This window comes from Aulonocara sp. 'chitande type north' Nkhata Bay, linkage group LG16 (genome assembly GCF_057382095.1).
Source record: "Aulonocara sp. 'chitande type north' Nkhata Bay isolate Kocher_YH1m ecotype deep benthic linkage group LG16, A_spYH_male_GT1.1, whole genome shotgun sequence".
Lineage (NCBI taxonomy): Eukaryota > Metazoa > Chordata > Actinopteri > Cichliformes > Cichlidae > Aulonocara > Aulonocara sp. 'chitande type north' Nkhata Bay.
Window position 1 is genome coordinate 32,125,991 of NC_141359.1, and position 25,381 is coordinate 32,151,371.

General features: G+C 42.9%; 1 protein-coding gene across 2 annotated transcripts; it reads right to left on the reverse strand.

The window, feature by feature from the left end:
- Positions 1-13,042: 13,042 nt before the first annotated feature.
- LOC147311886 (uncharacterized) lies at positions 13,043-24,055 on the reverse strand. Of its 2 annotated transcripts, XM_086266696.1 has the most exons (4): positions 18,303-24,055; positions 17,101-18,220; positions 15,927-16,009; positions 13,043-15,294 (listed from the first exon to the last, which is right to left on the reverse strand). In XM_086266696.1, the coding sequence occupies exons 2-4, from the start codon at positions 18,012-18,014 to the stop codon at positions 13,703-13,705; spliced, it is 2,589 nt and encodes an 862-aa protein (XP_086122822.1). In that variant the 5' UTR covers positions 18,015-18,220; positions 18,303-24,055; the 3' UTR covers positions 13,043-13,702. The 2 variants fall into 2 exon arrangements, with proteins under 2 accessions (XP_086122822.1, XP_086122821.1); XM_086266695.1 differs by having other exon boundaries at positions 17,101-24,055.
- Between the last annotated feature and the right edge of the window lie 1,326 nt (positions 24,056-25,381).

The following is a 25,381-nucleotide window of genomic DNA, read 5'->3' on the forward strand; positions in this document are numbered from 1 at the left end:
CCACTGTTACACTGAATGGACAGCAGATTGAAGGAGGGAATTGGCATGTTTATGTATGTAATTCGTGTCACTGCGCGGAGATTCTGTGAAATTATTTTGCGACTGAATTTTTCTTTTACTGATCCTAGAACACCAACACCTGCAGCATGTGAGTTAGCAGCCTCCCCCTTTACTCTGCCACCTCTGTGTAAGACGGGATTTCAGTAACGATGTCTGCCAGCATCTGGTCGCCTCGTCATCGAGGGATCATTACAAAATGCTCCGGTTCTGATGCGCCTGTTCATTAAAGTTGTTGGCAGGACTTTAACATGTGTGCTAAAGTGAAAGGTGCTAAAGTACATTTCTGGTCTAGATGTTTTAGAACGTGCTGATTACTGCGATGTCTCACATTCAGCTGATGTTCATGTAACCACAGGCAGCAGGTGTCAAACATATTTTTATCCACCACAAAGACAAACTTAATAAAGAAAACTGAAGAAAGTAGATAAAAAAATAGTCTCAGGCATGAAAATGTGTGCAAAACTAAAAATATTTCTTGGTTTTTTTTAGCTCAAGAAACTCTAACATAATGGTGTTGTGCTTCTGTACATCTACTGTGATCGGTAACACACATGTAATAAGACAAAATGTTAAAATGTAAGGTATTTTTTAAAATTTCAATCTTTTTAACGCTCGTTTGTAAATAAACAGTAGATTAAATATAAATGTTTACTTTGATTAGTATTTTTAGTATTTAGTATTTATTTATTTATTGTCATTGTCAAGAACAATGAAATTGCGTTTGGGGCTTCCATACAACCCAAAAAAAAGAAGAAAATAATAAATACCCCTTAAAACCCAAGTGTACATATTTAACCCAGTGTGACTCCAATGCAATAAGACAATCCTTAGCAATAATGTTCATAGAAATTCAGACAAAGACCTGAGAAACATGACAAAATACAACAATGCAACCCATTTAATATTATTGTACTGTGAGATATGATATCAGATATGATAGTTATCTATTTAAGAAAGAGGGGGGGGGGGGGGGGCAGGAGGGGGAAGAGAATAAAGATATGATGCACCAATGCAGACCAGTTCATTGCTATTAAGAAGTTGGATATGGTTATTGTCCGTGAGAGGGGGGGCAGAGAGTTCAGGAGCCTCACAGCCTGTGGATACAGGCTGTTGGCCAGTCTGGATGTTCTGGCCTGTATAGACCTGTACCTTCTCCCTGAGGGCAGCAGATGGAAAAGGTGGCGCGCAGGGTGATGTTGGTCCCGCAGGATACTGTGCACCCTCCTCAGACAGCGAGTGGGGAAGATATTACTGATCTCTGGCAGACTTGTTCCAATAATTCTGCCAGCTTCTTTCACCACCCGCTGGAGTGCTTGCTGATCGGCCTTGGTGCAGCTGGGGAACCACACTAGAAATCCATACGTCAGAACGCTGCTGATGGCACAGTTGTAGAAGAAAGAAATGTCGTTGATGGTTTTATACATTTGTGGGAGCTCAGTACAGCCGCTGCTCCTCCACAATGAAACAAACAGGAGACATGCTCGACTGGTAGGAGGCGTTAGGTCAGACCAGGACACGGGAGGGGTTATATCACTTGTATAGTTTGGGAACACCTCTGTGTCGCTGTGTTGTGGGTGTAACATGCTCACGTAGTAATTTAATGTGTTCCTGTACTAGCCACTCCTACTCAGTTTTCTAGTGTAATTACATTACAGTTATAATTTATGTTGTTACTTGTGTTGAAAAGTTTCTTCAGTTAGTGGCACAGCGTCGACAGAAAGAACACAGAGAGACAAGGAGTCATGGAGACTGGAGGAACGGAAAGGTATCACAACAGGGAAACTGGTTAAACACAAAAAACTAAGCAAGGGACTAAAGGCAGGAAATAACAAAAGCTAATATACACAAGACAGCAAAATCAAACCACTCAAACAGGAGACTATTAAACTTGAACTTAATTCCCTACTCAAAACCAAAAACAAATAATAAACTCACAAAGATTTAAGACCAAGGGTCCCTAACAGGTGGAGAGATCTTTACCTTTTAAGGAGTGGAGAAATGGACATTATTTTTACTGTTAGCGCATAAAAGGAAAAGCTTCCGATGGTCCAGGATAGAAACAGCTGCTCACACAACATCAGGTCTTTGCAAACATCTGCACTGACAGTACGCTAACATAAAGCTAGCTAAGAACCCAGAGTAATGTTAAAGCGAGTAAATGCCAACCACAGCCATTTACTTTTTGGAAATTCTGTAATTTTATCTGAGAGCTGAAACAAACACACAAAGTTCTTCATACAAAAAACAAAATGACCAAGCGCCTCATACCTCGATTCACCTGGATTTGTTAAGCAGAGTGATCCTATAAGACATAAGATATCCAGTGCAAAATATGTAAAACACGTATCCTTCATAAACTTTTCACTCTCCTGTTTATGTTGTTTTTAAAAACCATGTCAACGACCTGTACGTGACACGCATATTAAAGTATTGACTCTGACTCATAGCAGCATAAACACATGAATAATCTGATTCATTAATAAACAAATCACAGAATCTTAAACCCAATAACGTGTCAGCTGAAACATCAAAAACACTCACTGCAACTTTACCGCTACTGAGTATTTACAGGAACTCCCTGCTGCTTAGTTGTTATTCCTCTCGTGATCGAGACAAGAGGAATACATTCAGCTTGAATCCACAGTGGGCCATTCTGCCACTTCCATCTGTGGATGTTATAAACTGCTTCTTGTTCTATGGTAGCTTGTGCTTTGATTCTGCACTCTGAGTCTTTTGAATACATTTTCCTCAGAGAATATCATATTTATTTAGCACACTGCTGAACCTAAGTTTGAAGTCTTTATTGAACTGTGTTCACCCATGTGTCACCTCTGAAAACAAGGATGGGAAACATTAGAAGTTCAAACCAAGGCTGCCCCACTTTTTTCCTGTCAGTCAAGACATTTCATGTATTTAGCTGCTCCAGCTTTGCTAAAAATAAACAGAGCTGGAAATGTAGCCTATGTAGAAAAGAAGAACCACTACATTGGCTAATAGTCACAATACTCCAGTGCCGTAGATTACATGTATAGCAAAGGTTCATAAAGTTTCATATTCAGTTAATATATCTTAAAACCATGCTTGGTGACCAAGGGAGACTATATGACTGTATGGTTAGCTATCTATGCTGAACTGCTTAACCCGTACTGATCACCTTTATGCACACTGTAACTCTTTGCAAAAAGATTATGACAAGTATGTCCCGAAAAAAATGATTTATTACTCTGGTACAGGAAAGGCCCAGAAGAAAAAAGAGTGGAAGAAAGTAACAATTAGATCACAAGTTAGTTAAACTCGTGGTGTTTATGTTTTAATCACATTCCTCAATATCCCTGATCATTTGAACTTACATAGTACATTGTGTAGAAACACACTAACAATGATTTATTATTGATTAGGAAACATTTTCTGTAATGAAACAATTTTTTTCAACTAAGGGAGTATGCAAATCACATCCTCATATCATATCCCATTAGTTTGTGACTAGTACTAACCCATTTTTAAAACAGATATTTATTTTATAGATTTGGCTCTGATAACAGTGTTACATTATGTGCATTATTATTTTGGGGTCTTTGAAGTTATATTGCAGAACCGTAATACCTCAGCTAGCTTACTTTATTTAATCAAGGCCTGCACTGGATGTTCTTGTTTTGCTTATTAATTCCTCTCGTGGATTTGAGTTAGCTGGTAAAATACTCATCCCCTGTCACCAACTATTTCCCCAGGAGCACTGCTGAAATATTTTGGAACAGTAGAGGAACACCTGCTCATGATGCTTCCCAAAGATCGTCTTTTTAACAAGGGGTATTTTTATTAACATCTCACACCTTCTCTGCAAGTGAAGAGCATCCTTCATAATGAATATATTGTATTTTAATATATTGTATTGTATTTTGAAGTCCAAATGCTCCATCACTTCCAAAAATTAAAAAAAAAACAACAACTTTGGGGCACAACCGGGGCTGGACTGGTATTCTGTCATACTGAACATTTGCCAGGGGGCAGACACACTTGACCCACTGCTCACCAGCTCCACAAGCACTGACAGCAGCCCACTGGTTCATTTTCATTACTCACACTGGATTGTCCAGTCAAATTTCTTAATATAACCAGCCCCTCCCCTACCATTCCTGTCCACCCATGCACCTTGCAGAAAAGTTTAGTGTGGAAGAAGTGGTTGACAAAAATTGACAAACATAAGCAGAAAGGTGGAGCTGAAAATCTGAGAAAATAAAAGAAAAAGAGAAACTACAAATAAATCCAGTAAAATGTGTCAGATTTACTGACATGTAAGCAATGGACCATCAGTAGTACCAGTAGCAACTAGTAAAAAAGAAGCCTTCATAGTCACTAATGGTTGCTGTTGCTAGCACTTGTCTTGGAGAAGTGCAGCAGGAGATAGATGTGAGTAACTTTGTAAGAAAGTAGATGGTGGGACATAATTAGGAAGGGAGAGATTTAAGTAAAATAAATGGCTACCTTACTCACTGTTGATAGCTAAAGTGTAGGTTATTGTGGCATGCTGCACTACAACTAAGATATCATTATTTATTTATTTTTTATTTTGAATGATCATTCATGGTGGGCTGGACCATTCCTGGACCAAAAATGCAGATTTTTTTGAGTCCATATTTGGACAAAACTAGTTAAAAATTGTCTAAATACTTTCAGTTTCAATAAAGTGATTAGTGTAGCTGTTCTCCCAAGTTTTAGAGTAAGGTTTAATGCCCAGGCCTTCATGAGAAAAACAATTTATGAGGGAGAGTTAGCTAAGGTGGAAGTTAGGAGGAAGTTAGCATGCTAAGTTCCCATCTAAAGATAACATACAATATTCTCACTGAGGGATTTCTAAAAAACAAAAACAAATAAAACAAAAACTAAATGTAAACCTAAAGCTGTGAAGTAATTTTGGAGGTAGCCAAGAAGGAAAACTAAGTAGTAAAAATGGTTAGTAAAAATAGACTATTTGACCTATGATGATGTGCTTACTAGTGGCTAGCTACAGAGTTAGACCAATATAAACACTTTTACTGTGAAGAATTAAACCCTAATATTTCATTTTCCTTGTGCTAGAGTTCATTTTCCTGTAAAGAAAAAAGTAAAAATTCTATGACAGGAAGAAGATGCCAACAAAAGATCAAAGAGAAAATCTGAGATGATGTTCCACAATATGAGGTTACCCATCATTTGTTGCTCAATGGTATGGATTACTTATGAAAAATAATAGGTGCTCAGGATAGCACGAGCCAATGGGCTGTAGTTACATCTAGTTTTTAAACACTGAGCTTTGAAATGTGCTGCACGTGAAGAGAGCTGATAAAAAGAAGGGTCTGAGAGTGATGGCTGAATAGTTTCAGGGTTTTTTTTCCAAAGAACAAAGACAAAGAACTGCAGTACGATAAAAAAAAAAAAGGAGTCTCATCCAACGCAGCAGATGCATCTATACATCACTGCTTAACAAGAGGATAGCAGCTTGGAGAAAAAAAAAACACCTTGCAGGGTTGTTTTGTGGGGGAGGACAGCCTCGAGACTCTCCTCAACACAGGAAAACTTCATCTCCAGCTGGGATTTGTGCTGAAACTGTGTCGTCAGACTTAAAAGATGCATTTATATTTATACCTCTGACCTTCACAGCACAGTCTTCAGTGTCAAGCCCCTTATTTTCTATATGAAGCAAAATTCTTCTGAATCAGTCGCTCAGTGCGGCTTGTTTTTAATCTGGGTGTTGAACAGATATTGAACATTTATTATATGACTGGGTATTGCATGCACATAACTCTGCGCACCTCACTAAAGTGCCAGCTGTAATAAAGATCGCCCATCCACAGGGTCAGTGGTGCTTGATGAGCGAAGAAATTACACCGTTCCTCATTTTGATGAATGGGCGGATTTACTGTCATTATTATGTTCTGCCGTATTAGTTATTTTCATCAAGTGGATAAAGGCTGAGGCATGCATTTTTCTCAATCATTCTGGTGTAAGTGCCTACTTATTGTTCCAATATATTGTGCAACTTAATAGGCTAAGGTGACATATATGTGTCAGACGATGAGTTAGGGTGAAATAAAAAGACCTAACAGGCTGTGATTTTATTGAACTGTATGTTTGAGAAGCTTAGTGGGGAAATATATTTTCTAATCACACATCCTTTGGGTATTTACTGTTACCAAATTTGTTCAGATTAGGCTCACTAATTGTACAATTACAACTATTGTGAACTCTATTGTATGTTAATAGATTTTTTCAGACATTTGTAGACCTGGAAAACACTGACTGTTATTTTGTTACCATATTGATAGATCAACATGACAAAGTCTGTATTAAAGCTTTAGATTTTTGTATTGAAATGAGTTCCAAAGAAGATTTTCTAGCTGTCGTAGAATGAATAATGGTTGTATTTCATTTAGCTGCTTCTACAGGGTCTTACTGTTAATACCAACCTAGGCAGCACAGAACAATCATTATTTGCAACACCATTGCCATTTCTTCAGAAGAGAAGGCAAAATGTCTGCTGTAAAAATGACCTCAACAGAAGCTTACCTTCTGCAATTTGGAGTGCCAGTGTTAACCGAGATGTTTCCAATGTTCACTAAATATAAATGGCTATGTAGATCAGCCCAATCATTGTGGTTTGCATCTTTGCGTAGAAGTCATAGACGACATTTTGGGTCTGTTGGCTTCATCTTAGGAATAACAGTGCATGCACGAAAGTCTGAAGCACATAGGGTGAGAGTCAGTTCCTCCAAGCTGGAGGAAAAATGTAAATTTCCTCCCCTGGGTTGAGGAGGCTGTGAAAAGTGAAAGAATTCAAACAGGATAGTGTTCACGAGTGATAGGAAGGTGGATCAACAGATTGCTGTAGTGTCAGCAGTAGTGCAGGTGTCTTACCTGACCATGGTTTTGAAGACAAAGCTGAGGTGAACTCTTTGACTTCTTTCCAACACCTTTGCTTATGAGCTCTGATAATGACACCAAGAAGGAGGATTTGAGATTTTTCAGGCACACCCCACAGGGAAAGACCTCAAATTTCTATTCAAAATTATTTCAATGTTTAACGCCTCCATAAACCTTGACTTGTGTTTACTGAGCTGCTCCTTCTATGATCAGAGTGTACTTAGGATCATTATTCTGTTCAAAACATCCACCTATGATTCATCCTTAACTTTCGGACAGATGGCCTCACAGGTTGGAGTTCCTGAGGCAGCAAAGCAACCCCGAACCAGGACATTTCCTCTGCCAGGCTTCACAGTAGGCATGAGCTTCTGCTCCAAACAACTTTATCTTACATTAACCTGTTCAGAGCACATTATTGAGTAAGACCTGGTGTTCACTGGCAACCTGTGATTATTATTTTGTGGGGAGACCGTGGCTCAGGGGGTTGGGAAGCGCATCTGTAACCGGAAGGTCGCCGGTTCGTTCCCTGGCCTCTCTGTCCTGGTCGTTGTGTCCTTGGGCAAGACACTTTACCCTACCACCTACTGGTGATGGCCAGAGGGGCCGATGGCAGCCTCGCTTCTGTCAGTCTGCCCCAGGGCAGCTGTGGCTACAACCGTAGCTTGCCTCCACCAGTGAATGAATAGTGGCATTGTAAAGCGCTTTGGGTGCCTTGAAAAGCGCTATATAAATCCAATCCATTATTATTTTTCCATTTAGTACCACCGAGGTTTGTTTTTCTATAAGGCCTACCTCAGACCTGATTAACTTTTAAAAAATATTCTTACCCATTCTGAGAAAGGACAAAATGTGTCATCATAACAAATGCAATGGAAATTCACAAACTTCATCCAGATCCAGACTTTAATCATGCATGGGGGGCTTGTTTGCCATCTCTTAATGACACCAACAATTGTAAGAGTTACTGACAATCTAGGATTCTTCGACCTTGTACTCATGATAATAAAATTCCACGAGATTTGTTTTACGTTTTTGCTTTTGTGTTTTGTTTTCTAAAATTTAAATTATCAAAATGAATCTGATTTCCATGGAGTGTACAATTTGGGATCCTGCTACTTCAAGATTATTATTAGAGCTACCGGAGTGCCTTGTTTAAAGGCACATCTGCAGTGAGTTTATCCACCTGCATACATACATTTATCTCCCATCTTTTTCTGATTGCTATTTGGCAAAGATTTATTGTAATTATGATTTCTCAGAAATCATTAGTTTGGTGGCATAAGTTCAACAGTAGCACTGCTACAGGACAAGCGATTTCAATCTAAGAACTGTAAAAATAGACTGCGGGGTGACACAGCTCGGTGCTGCAAATCAAGAAATCTAATCTAAATACGGTGTTGCAAATGTCACGAGCAAAAGATTAATATTGACTGAGGGGAAATTAAGGCTCTTGGAGGGGAAAACTGCGGGTATCAGACAGTTGAGATGGAAAAGGCACTGAGAATTCATTCAATTTCCCATCTGCCTCTCTCAGTTCTTCATTTCAATAAAGTTCATTTGCAGTTGCAAAGTGTTTTTTATTAGCATGATGCTAGTGGACAAAACCAAACTCTAGTTGGAAAAAACATTTATAGCAGTAAGTGATTTTCTGTGTGACAATAAACAGTCTTTTCATGCTTGGTAAATTTTGAAAATATCTGAGGGACCCTGCTCTGTTTTTCTCTTGTTTTCTCTCTGACATACTTTCCTGCTTCACACATTAGCCAATTACAAACACGCTAATCAAGGTAATCAAATCTGCCTTTAGATCCACACCCTGGTCATCTGCTGGGATAGAGGGATAGCATTAGCAGTGATCTCTAGGCTTAAGTTTCTATTGCATTATGGGGCACAGCCAGTCAGGCAGGTCAATTAGATTTGTCTTTAACGCAGCTGCTCAGTCACGGTTTCAAAGGGTTAGCGTGTTTGCCTATGAAAAGACTTCACAAACACATATGAGGTTTCTGTTCTTCTACGTCCACTTGTAGACTCTCAAAATTGCGATTGTGTGTATTGTGTTGTTTCCATACATGCTTCTCTGCATCTTCTTCTCCAGGTCACAGGTTGGTCAGTTAGATGGAGCCAACGGGAAGAGACATCTGTTGTCTGATTCTGACGAGGATGGATTGCATGACTGATGTGCACGGGGCACATCCCGGGCTCCCGGGTCACACCGTGCTTGCCCTGAGGTCGTCAGGAGTCAAAGCCCCTCCAGAACTTTCTACTCCAGGAAGCAATCAACTTCAAACACCAGCTGATCATCTGGGGGGTAATTGCAAATCAAATCGACCCCTCATTCTGGTTGAAGTGCACCCTCTCTCTTTTCATGCCAAACAAGAGGCCACTTTCCTTTCTGCCCCCCCCCCCGATCTGCAGTTTGTCTTTTGCTACCCCACACCCTCCCTTCTTTTTTTGGCTACATTCATCCCATAATCGTGATGGGAGGACATTTCCTGTGGCGGGTGGAGAAACTGAGATTCAGCAGGAGCGGAGCAAACAGGACAACAATCTCCACAGATTCATGTGTGACAGTGCATGCACGGTCCTCTGGAGTGCCAGCTGACAAACACACAAGCCTGCACCGAGCCAGCTGCCTCCAGAATACAGCGGCTGTCTTTAGCTGCGTTTATTCCGCATCAGCACAGCAGCATTTTTCAAATAACTCCTTTTGCACATGGAGCACTGCTGCTCGCATGTAAGAGCACGACTCCCCTTCTGTAGTTGCTGCATTATGAATGGCATCGAGATGCCTATAGTTTCAGATTTAAGTGGCGCTGTGTATGTTTGTCAGTTGGTCCTCAGAGTGACATGCAGCCACTTAAAGCCAGCTGACTTCAGAGTGTTGGGCTATATGGCGAACTGGGCGAGCTTGTTAAAGGACAGCCTCAAGGCTGGCTTTCTCAAATTACTCCTGTGTGGCGATGGGAAAGGCGAGCCTGCCGCTCTCCTGTGTGGCTTTGCTTAATTGCAAAAGGTGATGACGGAAGCGGTGCTCCTAAATCTCTGCACTCATTTGGCACAATTTCATGGATGAAAAATACAAAAGAGTATTACTCCTACATTGTGTACGTAATGTTCTGCATGTCAGGGGAGGGCTGATGGAAAGGTCCAGAGCAGGGTTTTTTCCCCCCTGCAGTGAGTAATGCAGGGTGTCCTCACTTGCTTCTATTGCTGCATTTCTCAGGGGTATCAGTATAAAAAATGAATACCCTATAATTTCTCTGCTCCGGGCACTCTTTCAATTACAACATTTCAATTTAAAATACTAAAGATCTTCCTGTGCTGCATCCCTGGCTGGGGAAATGGGTGTGAATTTATGGAAAGGTCAAAATGAAATTAGAAAGGATGGTACCTGCAGAGAGCTGGGGTCCAAATGACCGTCACTTCATAAAAGTTATAGAGATATGTGGTCCACGCCGGGGTGGTTCTTGGATTTGTTTCCATTAACAATGGGGTTATAGAGAGCATTACATGCATTTTCACAGCGCCTGAGTAACCGATACGCTATTTCCCTTATCCCTTAAGCCCTCCAAGTGTCGGAGCATGTTGAAAAAAATGCATGTAGATAATAAAAAAGCAATAGATAGGGCTGCAGTCCTTTTGGAACAGCTGTCAAATAAAAAGGCTCGACGACAGACTGCTTTTCAGCACAAGTGCAGCTGTGAATGTGAATAGTGTTGGAGTGCAACGTGACACGCTGTCATTTCACACAGCTGATCATGCTTGTGTGTGTGTGTTTTGTGTGAATGAGCGAGTATGATTTAATACACGTACAGCATGTCAGTTAAGTTAAATTTATGCATGACTGTTATAGTATATTCGTTCATTTCTGCACTGAGCTAAATAGCAATTGCATGTTATCCGTTGCTGCCACTGTCCTCATTCAGGCTTCATCTATTTATTCATGAGCATTTCTTTACCTCATTGACAGAGCCGACATTCGTTTGCATCAGATTTCTTACATCATCTGATGTCTAGTCACCAATATTTCTGTATCTTGTCCTTGTAATTCAAAGCAACAACATTGTGCTTTAATGAAGACATCCTAAAACTTAAGAAACAGCAACCAACTTTGGAGCATGGAATGTGGCCCACTCAACCCCCTGAATTATGCCACTAATCAACCATTTATAGCTGAATGTAGTCACCATAACATTCATCAGTTTTGGGGTTGGACTTCTAAAGGTTTTTGATCCCCACCATCTTAGTGCTAGTGCTATCTAACTTGGATAGCAAGCATCATACATGCTAATTAGCAAAATCGGATTAAAATCCCAGAATTTCACTCAAAGTAGCCCACAGACTGGTTGTACCACATACTTTGGACACTACCTTCATCTGGCAATAGACACTCTCCAACATACAAAGTTTTCTGAGTGAGACTATTGTTAATTGTTCCTAAATCTGGCAAGGTCACCACCTTTTTACTGCTTCTTTTTGTGGACGATGTGCACCCATACTCTTCGTTGATCAATGATCTCTAGACTATACTTGCTTAAATTGCAGTGATTCTCTGAGTCTGAGGCCATGGTTCTCCAACAGAAATGAATGGACTATTCACTCCAAGTTAGCTGCTGCTTCAAAAAGAAAAATTCATATAACTGGTGGGTCACCACTTACCAAAAATGGCACAACAGTGGAAACACCTCGGGCACTGCTGGAAGATGTGGCTTGGAATAAGGAAGTGAGCTTCTTGTGGATTGGACCTGGATAAGTTTTAGAAAATTGGCGGCTGTTTATTCTGGTATTTGGATCTCTTTGTGACATTTAAACAGTCTGTACAACAAACTACATAAAGTGTTGTTAAAGTTAGATGGAGATTGCATGAATGACGTCTATAATAAGTATTATTTGTTCTTCTCTTTTCCTTGCCTTTCCAGCCAGTCGAGGCAGATGGCTGCCTTTTCCTCAGCCTGATTCTGTTGGAAGTGAATGTATCCAAATATATTTATCGAATGAAGGTAAAAACTAAAGTTATACAAACAGCCCCCTGCGACTGATTTGAGGGGGGTAGGTGGGAGAGAGTCACTGATTTTTCCATGGAATGACTCATATATTGCAAACACACCACCGTACCACATCATTCTGAGCAGGCTTTGGATACTTAAGTTCCCACAGATGTAAGCAAGGTGAAGGGAAAGAAAAAAGATGCTGCTCATGATTCCCATAGAGCAGAAAGCTTTGACTCTTTGTATTGCCCTCTGTGACACAGTGATATATGGTACTGTCTGAGCCGAACATAAATCAGCCCTCAAATTAGCTTTGGCTGAACTTCTGAAAGCGTTTTTGCACAGAACAAGTACAAAGGTTTCATCCTCTATTTTCTATAGAATAGCCACTACTGCAAAGGTACTGCTTCATAGACAAAAGGAATGATTACAGGCAGCCTCTCCTCTGCTCCTCCATCTCCGGCTCTCAGCGGTGGAAACAACACTAGGGAGCACACTTACTCCAGAAATGAGAGGATGACTGAGAAGGAGAGAGAGAGTATAGAAGGAGGGGGTCAGGGAGAAGGAGGTGGCTTATGAGCTGCAGGGTGAGCGATTTAAAGAAAAGAGGGAGAGAGAAAGGCTGTGTGTGCAGCTCGCTATCAGGCTTTATAGGCTCGATAGAGAGCAGGGCCACATCAGAGGCAGAGGGAACTGAGTGTGTGCGTGTTTGTGTGTAAAAGGGGAACCATGGTGTCAGGCTTGATTTCATTACTGGGGCTAATCAGGTCCATATACTTTAAGTGCTGCTTTAATTTGTCTAATCTCTGCAGGATATGGCCGCTGCCCTCCAGGCTACATGGCTGCTTTGCCTTTAAAAGCTGTTAAAGAGCACACGGACGAGCACGGACTGACCTGGGGACAGGAGATGGTGTCCCTGTCACATTAGCGCATACATATTTTCATTAGCATAGGGCCTCACCTTCACACATGAGGACGTCGTGCCACCTTCTGCTCAAAGCCATACCAACACTTCAACTCTGATCCAAATACGAATAAAAAGCAATGTAGAAAAGATGGTACTCTAATTTTAGTAGCCACACCTTTTTTATTGGATATATTTTTGAGCCTTTGTTTGCTCAGGAAAATGTCCGATCACCTGCTTTAAGCATCATGGACACGTGGCAACCGTACGAGGCTCCACGTTTGTTTAGAGTCTCATATGTGAGGGGAAAACCTAAACTGGGATACTGACAAATTACTGGCACTTAAATGACAGGTTTGCCTTTAATACGGAGCCACATTGTCAGAGTGCCAGATGGCTTTTCAAACTCAAGGCACATCACAGACGTAGAAATTTAAATGTGTTTGACAAGTTCAGCAAAGCAACTCTGAAACTGAGTTTGGGTGTATTTACTGTGGAAACAATTAGTTGATAAATGCCAGAGGTCCGAGGAGCCGTGCACATCAGTGTCATTCTCTTCTGACAATGACTGGCATGTTGCAGTTTAGTTAATTTGACACAATTTTCAAAGGGAGCAGAGTTTTCAGACCGATCAGGTAAGTTTCCTTGTTAATTGCTGACTGATTTAAACGGCGGTCAGTCTGTCAAACACTTTCTAACACATCACATATGGACATTTCGTCCTCTTGCATCACAATTTTACATACTTGGTACCCCAGCAGCATGACTTTCAATGATAGAAATATGGATTTTGTTAACATAACCCAGCCCTCAAGATGTAAAACAATGGAGCATGACAAGCCAGGCTTTGGCATCAGTGAGACACGTCTGTTACTTCCAACTTCCAATCCACGAGATACTGCCAGCCGCGCCCGCGCCCGCGCGCATCCAGGATCCGCCGGACCGCATTGGCCGGATGGCCGCCGATGAGCCGGGCGGGAGGAGGGGGCTCGGAAGGAGGGCATAGGGGGCTGAGGCGGACCGGCTTAAGTTGAGACACATGGAACGTGGGGTGTACACGCCGAGAGGCCGGAAGCCGGAGCCTGACCGCCACTGGGTTGACGACTCGGTCCACCTCGTACGGCCCGATGAAACGGGGAGCCAGTTTGCGGGACGTGCCCCGGAGCGGGATGTTCCCAGCAGCCAACCAAACCTTCTGTCCCGGCCGGTAGTCAGGGGCTGGGGCGCGGCGACGATCGGCGTAGTGCGCGTGTCGTTCCTTCGCACGCAGGAGGGCGCGGCGAGCGCTGCGCCACACACGTTGGCAGCGCCGGAGGTGATGTGGAGCTGACGGGACGGAGAGAGTTAAGTCCTCTTCAGGGAACAGTGGAGGCTGATATCCGAGGGACGCTTCGAAAAGAGATAATCCGGTGGAGGACGAGGTGAGGGTGTTATGGGCGTACTCCACCCAGGGCAGGTAGGTAACCCAGGAGGAGGGGTTTTGACTAGCCACACACCTCAGCATAGTCTCCAGCTCCTGATTGAGACGTTCAGTTTGCCCATTGGATTGCGGGTGGAAACCGGAACTCAGACTGACCTTGGCGCCGAGAATGGAGCAGAAGGTCCTCCATACTTGTGAGGTGAACTGGGGACCACGATCGGAGACAATGTCCAGGGGAATTCCGTGGAGCCTGAAAACCTCAGTGATTAATGCTTGGGCAGTCTCAGCAGCCGAGGGCAGTTTGGCCAGCGGGATGAAGTGAGCGGCTTTAGAAAACCGGTCCACAACGGTGAGGATGACACACTTTCCAGAAGAGGTAGGGAGACCAGTAACAAAGTCAAGGGAGATGTGAGACCAGGGCCGGTGGGGTGTAGTGAGCGGGTGGAGCTGACCTACGGGATGCTTAGTGGATGACTTATTACGAGCGCAGACGGCACAGGCAGACACGTAGTCTCTCACGTCCCGTGTTAGCAATTTCCACCAGAAGTGTCTGCTGAGGAGGCGCGCCGTTCTGCTCACGCCCGGGTGGCACGTGAATCGTGCTGTGTGGATCCAGTGGATGACCGCTCCCCGGGCGGCGGCGGGAACGAAGCGCCGTCCTGGCGGTCCAGTCCCTGGGTCAGGGTCCCCCGGGAGCGCTCGGCGAATGGTCTCCTCAATCTCCCAGGTGAGAGCGCCCACCACGCAGGCGGCGGGTAGGATGGTGTCAGGATGGGTTAGAATGGGTGTGGACGTGAATAATCGCTTCAACTTAGCGAAGGCTGCGTGGGCTTCAGGGGACCATGTGAAAGGCACCTTGGGTGAGGTGAGTTGGGTGAGAGGCGCGGCCACCTGGCTGTAGTTCCGTATGAAGCGGCGATAAAAGTTCGCAAACCCCAGGAAGCTCTGAAGCTTCTTCCGTGACTCCGGAACCGGCCATTCCAATACCGCTTTAACCTTCACCGGGTCGGTCTTCACCTGCCCACCTGCGAGGATGTAGCCCAAGAAGGAAATGGATGTGTTAGGGAAAATGTTCTAAAACACTTCTTCAGTAAAGACTCAGAGAAGAGAAACACACAGAAGTTCTTGCTAGCAAGGGCAGTCTCCACACTAAGAGACTCCAGTGAGAGAACTGCCCTGGTCTTTATTTATACTCTTGAGCGTATGTGTGTGTGTATGGTGTGTGTGTGGTGTGTGTGTGTGTGTGTGTGTGTGTGTGTCACTGCTGATCAAAAGGGTCATATAACATACAAACACAAAAGGTACATCCTTGGTCATAAAGAGGGTCGTCTCCCCCACCCTAGATGGCACGGTGAGGAAGTCCAGCAGTTAAAGCACTTAGACTGAAACAGACATAGCTACGTTAAAACAATAAAACAAGGTGCGACCTCTCCCACGCTCCCAGGCGTGGGGGTGCATTCCTGGGATGCACCCCAAGCCTGCAGCCTGTTAGAGATCACACACAATTAATTATATGCCTCTAAGTATACATGGTTGAATATTTTCTAATACAAATAACTACATGCAGTATTCTACCATATGCAAACTTATATCACTAAAAGATTATACTGACTACTAAATACAATTTTCCATTGACAGGATGAGACGTGGAACTCACATTTTTCCGCTTTGACATACAGTCTGTTTTCGAGCAGCCGTTGCAGCACGCTCCTCACATGGATGCGATGGTCCTCAAGCGTCCTGGAAAAAATCAGAATATCATCCAGGTACACAAAAACAAACACGTTCAGGAAATCCCGTAACACGTCGTTGACTAGGGCTTGAAAAACCGCCGGGGCGTTCGTTAACCCGAACGGCATCACCAGATATTCGAAATGCCCTAGCGGAGTATTGAAGGCGGTCTTCCACTCGTCGCCCTCACGTATCCGTACCAGGTGGTAGGCGTTCCGCAGGTCCAGTTTGGTGAAGACTGTGGCTCCCTGGAGTGAGTTAAAAACAGAACTAATGAGTGGGAGGGGATATTTGATTTTGACGGTGACGTCGTTCAGCCCCCTGTAATCGATGCACGGGCGGAGCGTCCTGTCTTTCTTTCCCACGAAGAAAAAACCCGCAGCCACGGGGGAGGACGACGGCCTAATACGTCCTGCAGCTAGCGACTCCTGGATGTAATTCTCCATGGTTTCTCTTTCGGGGCGAGACAGGTTATACAATCTGCTGGAGGGCAGCGATGCACCCGGGAGCAGCTCAATAGCACAGTCATATGGACGGTGAGGCGGGAGTGAGAGCGCCTCGTCTTTACTGAACACCTGCCGAAGATCGTGATAGTCGGAGGGCACGGAAGAGAGATCCGGTGCGGGTGGCGGGGCGGGACTCCGTTCCGCTGAGGCGGAGGGAACGGCTGACCTCAGGCAGTTCGCCAGACAAAACACACTCCAGCTCGCGATACTCTTTCCGGCCCAATCTATGTGTGGGTTATGTCTCTGTAGCCAGGGGTAGCCTAAGATAAGCGGGGTGTCAGGAGCGGGAAAAGTGAAAAAGGACAGCTGCTCTTGGTGGTTACCTGATGTGACTAACCGTACAGGCGCGGTTTGGTGAGTTATGTATGCAAACACTTGGTTGTTCAATGTGGACGCAGGGATGGGCGGTTCGAGTGGGGTAAGAGACACAGCTAACCTCTTAGCCAGCTTCTCATCCATAAGATTCTGTTCCGCCCCGGAGTCCACCAACGCGGGGCATGTAAAAGTCTGGTTAGGAGTCACAATAGTAACGGACAGTAACAATCGGGGTCTACTAGTGCTTAGAGCGCTGCCCACCCGTATCCCCGAACTCACCGGTGGGCCGGGTCGTTTGGGCGGACCGGGCAAACAGCGATGCGGTGACCGGGCCTCCCACAGTACAGGCATTCTCCAGCCCGAAATCGGCGTTCCCTCTCCTCCGGAGACAGCCGAGAGCGTCCGATCTGCATGGGTTCGGGCGGGGGAGGCGACGGAGAGCGCGCACACGCAGCCGGGGGCGGAGAAACGCGGATCCCGGGGCGCAATACGGAGCCCATAGGCTTAAGCCGCCGCTCGGCATCCCTCTCCCGCAAGCGTCTATCGATCCTACGGGCGAGGGATGCTAATTCTTCAAAGGATCTAGTCTCCTCGTGAAATGCTAGTTGGTCCTTCATCTGGTCGTTTAGTGACCGCAAAAAAACCCCACGGAGGGCCGAATCGGGCCAACCTACGGCGACCGCTCGGGTACGGAAGTCAACTAGGTACTCCGCAATACTGCGCCGCCCCTGACGGAGCCCCAGCAACTTCTGCGCGGCATCGTCCTCCGAAACCGGAGGGGAGAATGTAGCCTGGAACTCCTCCAGGAATTCATCGTACTCACATTCGCGAATGGGGTGAGAGGTTAAGTAAGCCTCAGCCCATGCTAGAGCACGCCCCCGTAACAATCCCACGAAGTGGGAGATCTTAGCGGCATCCGTGGGAAAAGCGTGAGGCGTGCGGCTGAAAAATAAGGAGCACTGGAAAAGGAACCCCCCACACAGGTCTAACTCCCCGTGGAAGGGTTCCAGCGACGGAGGCGAAACACTGCGGTGCACGGGGTCGGGTGGCCTGGTTTGCAGCTTATCCTGAGTGTCGCTGAGCTCTTGGTAACAGTCTTGGAGAGACTGGAGCTGCTGATCGTGGCGACCGAGGATAGCGCCCTGTTTATTAATAGCGGAGTGGATCTGCTGGGTCCATACTGGCCAGTCCATACTGTCATGAACCGAAGTTCCGTGCGCAAGCTGGACCCAGAAGCAGAACACACACACCAGGGTAGGAGGGAATAAAGAAAGCAAATTTATTATAACTAAAGGTGTCCCGTGAGGGTAGCCGAAAAAACAACGTATGGAACCAGAAGAAACCGAGGGACTGGGGAGGTGAACTGCGCAGGGAACGCCGAGAGCGGGGCTGTGAGAAGCTGCAAAACAAAAAAAGAGAAACAGATTACTGGGGTGCGGAAAAAAGGCAGCATACGAGGGAAGGTGGAGTATACGTCTTACGGAGGTAGCCGGGCTGAGTGAACCAGAGGGGGGGGGGGCTCCAAAAGGGTCGAGACGGCGAGGCTGATAGTGCTTCCGAATCTCAGGCGGACAGGTGGACAGGCAGGTGGCTCGCAAAAACGCAGAGTTGTGATCTGAGTACACAGGGTAAAACAGAGTCAGTTCCAATGGACAATTTGTCATAAGGGTTTTTTTTCCCCGCAGGTGTACGTTACCGCTGAGAGGCAACTACGGACTGGCGTGGAGCAGCAGGTAGGGCAGGATTAAATAGTCCACCTGATGATCGCCTGGGATGGGATGCAGGTGTGGGGTTAGCAGCCACGCCCGTGGGCGTGGGCATCCCAACAGCACCCCGGACGTGGGGCCGCGGACCATGACAAATGGAAGTTTTAAATGAGCAGACCTCTTGCTAACCAGTGTTATTCTGCAGTACTTTGATGTATTAAACAAAAAGAGAAGCTGTAAATCGGCTTTCTACAGAGTTACCTGGAATGTAACCGGAGAATCGAAGCCAGGTGTGAACAGATTCTGCACCAGGATGAGGATGCTAGCTGCTGTTAGGGTAGGGTAGGCTACTGCTGCTAGCAATACTAAGGTTAGCCAAACTCTAAAATCTGATACTGTTTGAGTTTGCCACATTGCACACATTGCAAAGTGCTGCACATTTCAGCCACACCTGATTTGATTAATGAAGAATGTGATTAATAGTTTCATATAGCACCTAAAGTATGCATTAAATGTCTGCCTGGTCGATGTTTGTTCATTTCATGTGTACTTGGTTTTAAATAGTTTGTGAGGGTTTTCTGTCTTTGGGATGAGCTGACTAGCCAAATTTAATTTTTTAAGCCATTAGCAAATTTATTGTTAACCCAAAGCTGCGTCTTTTCATAAGGTTATGCTAAAGAAAGGAAAAGCAATGGTCCTGTGTTAGCACCAATCAGTGAAGATGGCTATGTTCAATTTATCATGGTATACAGGTCGTACTGGATACCCGTCTTCCACAGTGGAGTAGAGACAGTAGGCCTAACTTGCAGCGAAGAGCAAGAGACAAAGAAGAAGAGATGAAGTTAAAATAGTCTATATTTAGAAACAGCACAACAGCAGCGCAGACTCAGGACAAAGCTTTACACAAGAACATAATTAATGTAACTCGACACACAACATGATGTAAAGGCCCATGGATTTAAGGTGAGCCAACTCTGTACTAAACTGGAAATTTTGGAAGTTTTGTCATTTTACCCTTTATTGCCGAAACCTAATTGAGGGTTACTTGGTTTTGTTTGTTTGTTTGTTAACCACATCTGAAGAGCCCCAAATACTGTGCTGAGGGGAGAAATTTGTGACCAGGAACAAAAAAAAACTGTGAAACATTGTTCCCAGAAACACAAATTAATTGACTGAATGTTGTGACTGTTTCACAAACTGCCACAAGACTGTGTTGAGCAGTCCCTGCGGGGGCTGATCGAATACTCACTGGGCCTACATGTGAAGTTATGATTGCTGTGGGCTGTCGATCAGCTGATAAAGCTCTGGTGGTTTGATTGCTGGCCAGGTTGCACAGCTTATTTCTAGGCTTGAGATTTCATAAATTAGGCTGCTGTGAAGTTAGGAAATTCATCAGCCATTAAAACTGTGGTCCTGGTGCATGCACTCATGCTTGTTGGCATGTGCTTGTGTCTTTGAATATCTCTACCATTGTGCTCCTGGACCTGACCACTCCCGTTCTGCACTCACCAGCCAGTATTCATGCTGTTAGCTTCTCCCTGCCTCCTCCTGTCTTGTCAGATTTGGCAGCACCTCTGGTAAAAGCTAATCCTCATGTTCTCACTTGCACATAACATCAAGCATTTATGTCTGCTACTGTCAGAGGATGTGACAGCAGATATTGTGCACCACACATTTCAAGCATCTCTTCTCTTCTCAACCACATTTTTTTGTTTTCCAATTTGAAGACCTTACCTTTGTTAGATAGAAAATCTGCATCCTATTATCAAGGAACAACACATGCCATGACATATAGTGTCTTTAAGTCAGAGATTTGAAGCACAGCGAGTTCACTCATTCAGTCACAGAGGCTTTTTTTAACCTCACTTTGGACTATAATGGATTTCCACTGTGGGGAGTAAACACAAAATAGAGACTTGCATCGCAAATCTCCTAGCAACCACATCTGACACCATCATCATCAGCATCATGTAAACCCAGTAGACAATTGGCTGTGCACAAAAAACCCACTCAATATAACAACCATGCTTCAGTTCAGCCCATTTTGTGCACTATAAACACTAATAGCACCCAAAACTCCATTAACAGGATGTCAGGGTAACAGTTAGAGGATTATTACATATGGTAAAGTGCCAGGGTGATGATTTTCTGATGAAAATATTATACAATTATTATAGTTATGATTCCTGAGTGGGATACCGCTGGGAGAACTGGGAGAAAAAGACTATCGGGTAGAGTAAGCCATCTACTAATCAGAAGGCTGGTGGTTGAATACCTGGGTTTTCCAATCTCCAGTCTGTATGCCTAAGTATCCTTGAGCAAAACAATAAACCGAAGTTCCTCTGTTATACTTTAATTGGAGTTTGAATGTTAGAAACCACTGAGGTGTAAAAATGTTCTGTAAAGTATTGAGTGCAAAGGAGAGCAGAAACGTGCTATATAAGAATCTGTCTATTTACGGAATTAATGACTCAAGGCCCACTCACCTGTCATTCAAATCTTCTGCTTGTCAGGTACAACCAATCAAAACAAAGATGGGAGGAGCTAAAACAGCTGAATAGTCCCACATTAACATCTCTTCAGGTTTTCTGATACTACCAGAGATATCTTATATCTTTTCAATCAAAACCCAGTAGATAACACATTGTTTTCCCATTATGCTGTTAATGACTAAAAATATATCAGGTAGTCTTCAGATTGTTCCAGCCTTTATAATTCACTCTAACTGTACTGCATCAAACTGTAGTGACTGTTAAACCAGTCAGAACCAATTTAAATATATAACAAAAAACATTAGCTAAAGCACAAAGTTCACACATAAAGGCAGTCAAAATAGCAAACATTACAAACAGAAACCAAGAGAAAAGGCAGAAATCCATATCTACACATTAACAAAAGAAAGCCCGTCTTCGACCTGTGTCTCAGCTATGGCAAAGGTCAAACACAAAATGAGCAGACAGCTCAACTATTACGAGTACAAATACATTCTTGCAAACACAGGAAGTACACAAAAACTGGGATGCATGGAGATGAGTGATTTCAAAATAAAGCAGGAAATAACAAAGTCTGATCACATAATCGTACAAGTCAAACACTGTATGCAAACTGTAGCCATGATGTGGTACAGTTACAGTCAAAGGTGTAGAAAAAGTGTAGGAAGCTAACTGGCCAGTTATAACTAATTAGCTAACATTTGCTTATATTAGCTGTAATTAGCAGAAAAAGATTTGTTTCATATTAAAAAAAACTAAACTACTAGGAGACACTTAATAAAAGATAACACAAAAGCAGCATGATGGAAATGTTTTTTCACTTACAACAAACAGCATACATGAGGTGTTAACAGTTAGTTTGTGTTTTGTGTAAGAAAGAGTAGTTCCTGCCCTGCTGGATTTAATGTACAACCAGGATAACCGGTAATTACAAGATCTTTTTTGTCATTACGAGATAGCAAATTGTAATTAAAATGATAAGGAGTTCTTTGTGGATGAAGTGTGAGTCAACTAATGTTTCACCTTTTGCAGTAATTTAAAAATATATTTTAGGTTTTTTTTTTAACAAGTGAAAAATGAATGCAGTCACTCTAACGTCTTTGAGCTGAGTGTGAAGCTGAGGTTTAATTGGTTGGTCATGACGATGCATCGATAAAATGTATGTATGTATGGCAACAGATACCTGTTAATTAACACCCAAGTAACATTCAAATTAAATCAGAAATTTCATTTTGAGAATAATTCTGAGAATCATGAAACTCGCAAAGTAGCAGATTTGAAGATTTTGATGCCTTACTAAGTTTTCTCTCGACTTGTGGTCAGTCAGTTGAAAAGAACAATTTGTGGGGGTTTTATGTTTAATCCCCATATCTGATTAAGGATTTTAAAGTAAGAAGAAAACCTACCAAACTTATATTTGATTCCCAAACTGTAAATCACAGTGAAGGACACTAGTACATATTCCTATCTCTGCATTTACTGAAATCAAAAAATGTCATAAACCCAATTTTTTATCTCTTTCCTCCAGCTGTCAGCAGAAAACAACAGTAAGTATTTTTGTATCAATTTTTGATTTCTTCTGCTGCCTTTAAATAACTCAAATCCAAAGATTAAAACATGCATCAATTAATCTTTACAGCATGTCGGCTGTGTTAAAAGAAAATGCCAAGAAAAGCATACGTATTTAAGGAAATAACCCAAAGTACCCATCATGGCTATCAGCTGTGTACTGACCTGTAGGATGGATCTTTCAGTAAAGTGCCTGTGACTTTATGAGTGGTGTCTGGCAGGCATGTCAGAGTGCCAGATAGCATCAGTCTGATTTCCAGATTTGATATTGTCTTTTCTTGTGGACACTCTTGGGATAAAAACTGTTTTCAGCTATCAGCTATCTCACAGAGACTGCAATTAATCTCAATGTCTAACAAATCCAGATGAATTTAAAGGGAAGGTCTAAAGAGAAGCAGTAATAACTGTATTTATCGTCTCCTTCAGCACCATTGGGGTATTGCTGTAAAAAGGTGGTGGGAAAAAAACAAGAAAAAAACCCCACTCAGCCTGAGAAAAGGCAGAAAGTTTGTTTCTTGTCTTTTATTTGCAGGTCCAGCCTTCAGGCTCACAGGCCTAGCTGATCTTGGAACGCAGCCACCGTGTCATTAAAACAGTACAGTACTTTGCTCGTCCTGGGTGGTGCCATCACACGAATCATCCTTTGAGGCCTAAAGAATAACTAAACAGTCTCTACAGTGGTTGTTATTGCTTTTGAGATTCATTTGCCATAGTGTGACGCAGGAAGCCGTCCCTGTACCCCTGACATACTGCACAATAGTAAATCTGCTTATCGCTCACTGCTGTGACATCTCGTAAATAAAGCGTGTCACATCTAGAGAATGTTGATGCATAACCTTATATTTTCACGCTTCATGCTTGGCGTAGCAATCACTATTTCTCAAGGCTGGGCATAACCAGCTCTTGACTGTTCTTATCCCGTTTGCACACAGTCATTCACGCTGGACTCAACTGTAAAGATGCAAAATGGCTCGAGTCATAAACTGTAACTAAAAATTTGGATAAATACATCAATCCAGTTTAGGTTTCCTTTAGCTGCTCACTATCCACACAGTGTGACATCTTAGATTTCTGACGGAGGGGAAAAAAGAGACAAGTCCCTTTTTGGAAAGAGACTTTCACAGCTTGGCTCTCACAGAGATGAATCCAATATGACTGCATCTGTAAAACCAGTTGAACATCTCATGTTGGGTCATGTTGTGTACGAGACTACAAATCCAACTGGGGCATGTCACCAGAAATCCAATTTGTTGTACTCGACTAGATAGGACTTCTTCCTGTTCCAGCTTGTCACAATAAAAGCCTTTAACATATACACTGTATACTGCTACACATAAGCAGTAGAAAAAGAAACTCAACTGAATAAAACAACTTACAGATGTTATCTTAAATGATTAAATTAATAGTTTTTCTTCTTTTTTTGTAAGAATGTCTAGTACACAATAAAACTATAAAAGAGAATTACATTCGCTCAGTTATTCACAGAACTACGATTAATCAAAAATCCTTAGTTATTACATGCAACAATTTTTAAGTATGATTAGTTGGAGTTATCAGTTAAAGTCGGACTTTAATTCAAGATTTCCTTTATAAATCTCTTCATAATCAATGGACCAGAACGTGCTAGAACAGTCTTTTGGCAAATTCAGTTAATGAGTTAATAAACCAGTTAATAAATCTAATAAACAGATGGATTGCAATATTACTTCTGAATGAGTTATTTGTTCTGTGTGCTGCAGCCACGCATTTGCTCAGTAATAAGAAAATAATGACATCTCACAGATCACTTACATCTTCAGCACATCCCTTTTCATCCCTGTGATGCATTCATGGTGCAGACATAAATAACGTTGCTGTCATAGTCACTACGGAAGAGGAGGGAGCATATCTTTTTTCAAGTGGCAAGATAATTTCAAATGCAGCTTTTCAAACAGCTCAACAAAAATATCAGCAAACACAAACTGCTTTTGTGCAGTGAGTTAAATGTACAGCTGCTGTATTTACGGGGAGAGAAAAAAAGTTGATGTGTGATGCTGAGATGGAAAAAATGTTACGGGGAGAGAGCAGGAGAGGAAGATGAGAAATTGTTTTTAGAAATAAAGACTCCTCAGCAAGTGAAATTTTGTAAACTGTAATTTTTTTATCTTACGTGTAATGTTCTCATTCATTTAGACTTTTTAAATCTGATTTTGAATCTATACGTGATGTTTTTATGATCAATCTTGGAAAACAAATTGAAGTATACTAATTTTGTGTGATTTAAAGGTTGCATGAAAATCTTCTACTTGGCTACACTGGTTAGTTTGAAGTATTGTGTTGATCCATTAGTGATTGTCTGTGTTACATCAAGGACAGAAGACATCAATTTATGTTTAAGATGATGCTGATTAGATTCACTCATTGAATTCTACATGTGGAACTAGCTATGTAGTGTCTTTGCATTGAAAATCATCTATATAGCTTGGGCAATATCTTATATTTTGTTGAATTCAACTGGGTAGATCAGAGAATGTTGGAGTAGCTGCACAGGTCAGCCGATAACAGTCTGGATCAGTATCAGTCCATTTGTAAGAGGGGAAATACCTTCAAGATTGTTAGATTATTAGGAGTCATCACATACTGATATAGCATGTGGTCAACTGTATCAGGTGGTGATTCTGAAAGCAGAACCAACGAGCATCCAGTGAGAATCGATAAGGAATCATATTGACAAGTGATATCTAGAAAGGAAATGAAATCACTAATTTCTCATCAATTCCCATCCCTAATAAAGACATCAACTTAAAAATAAGT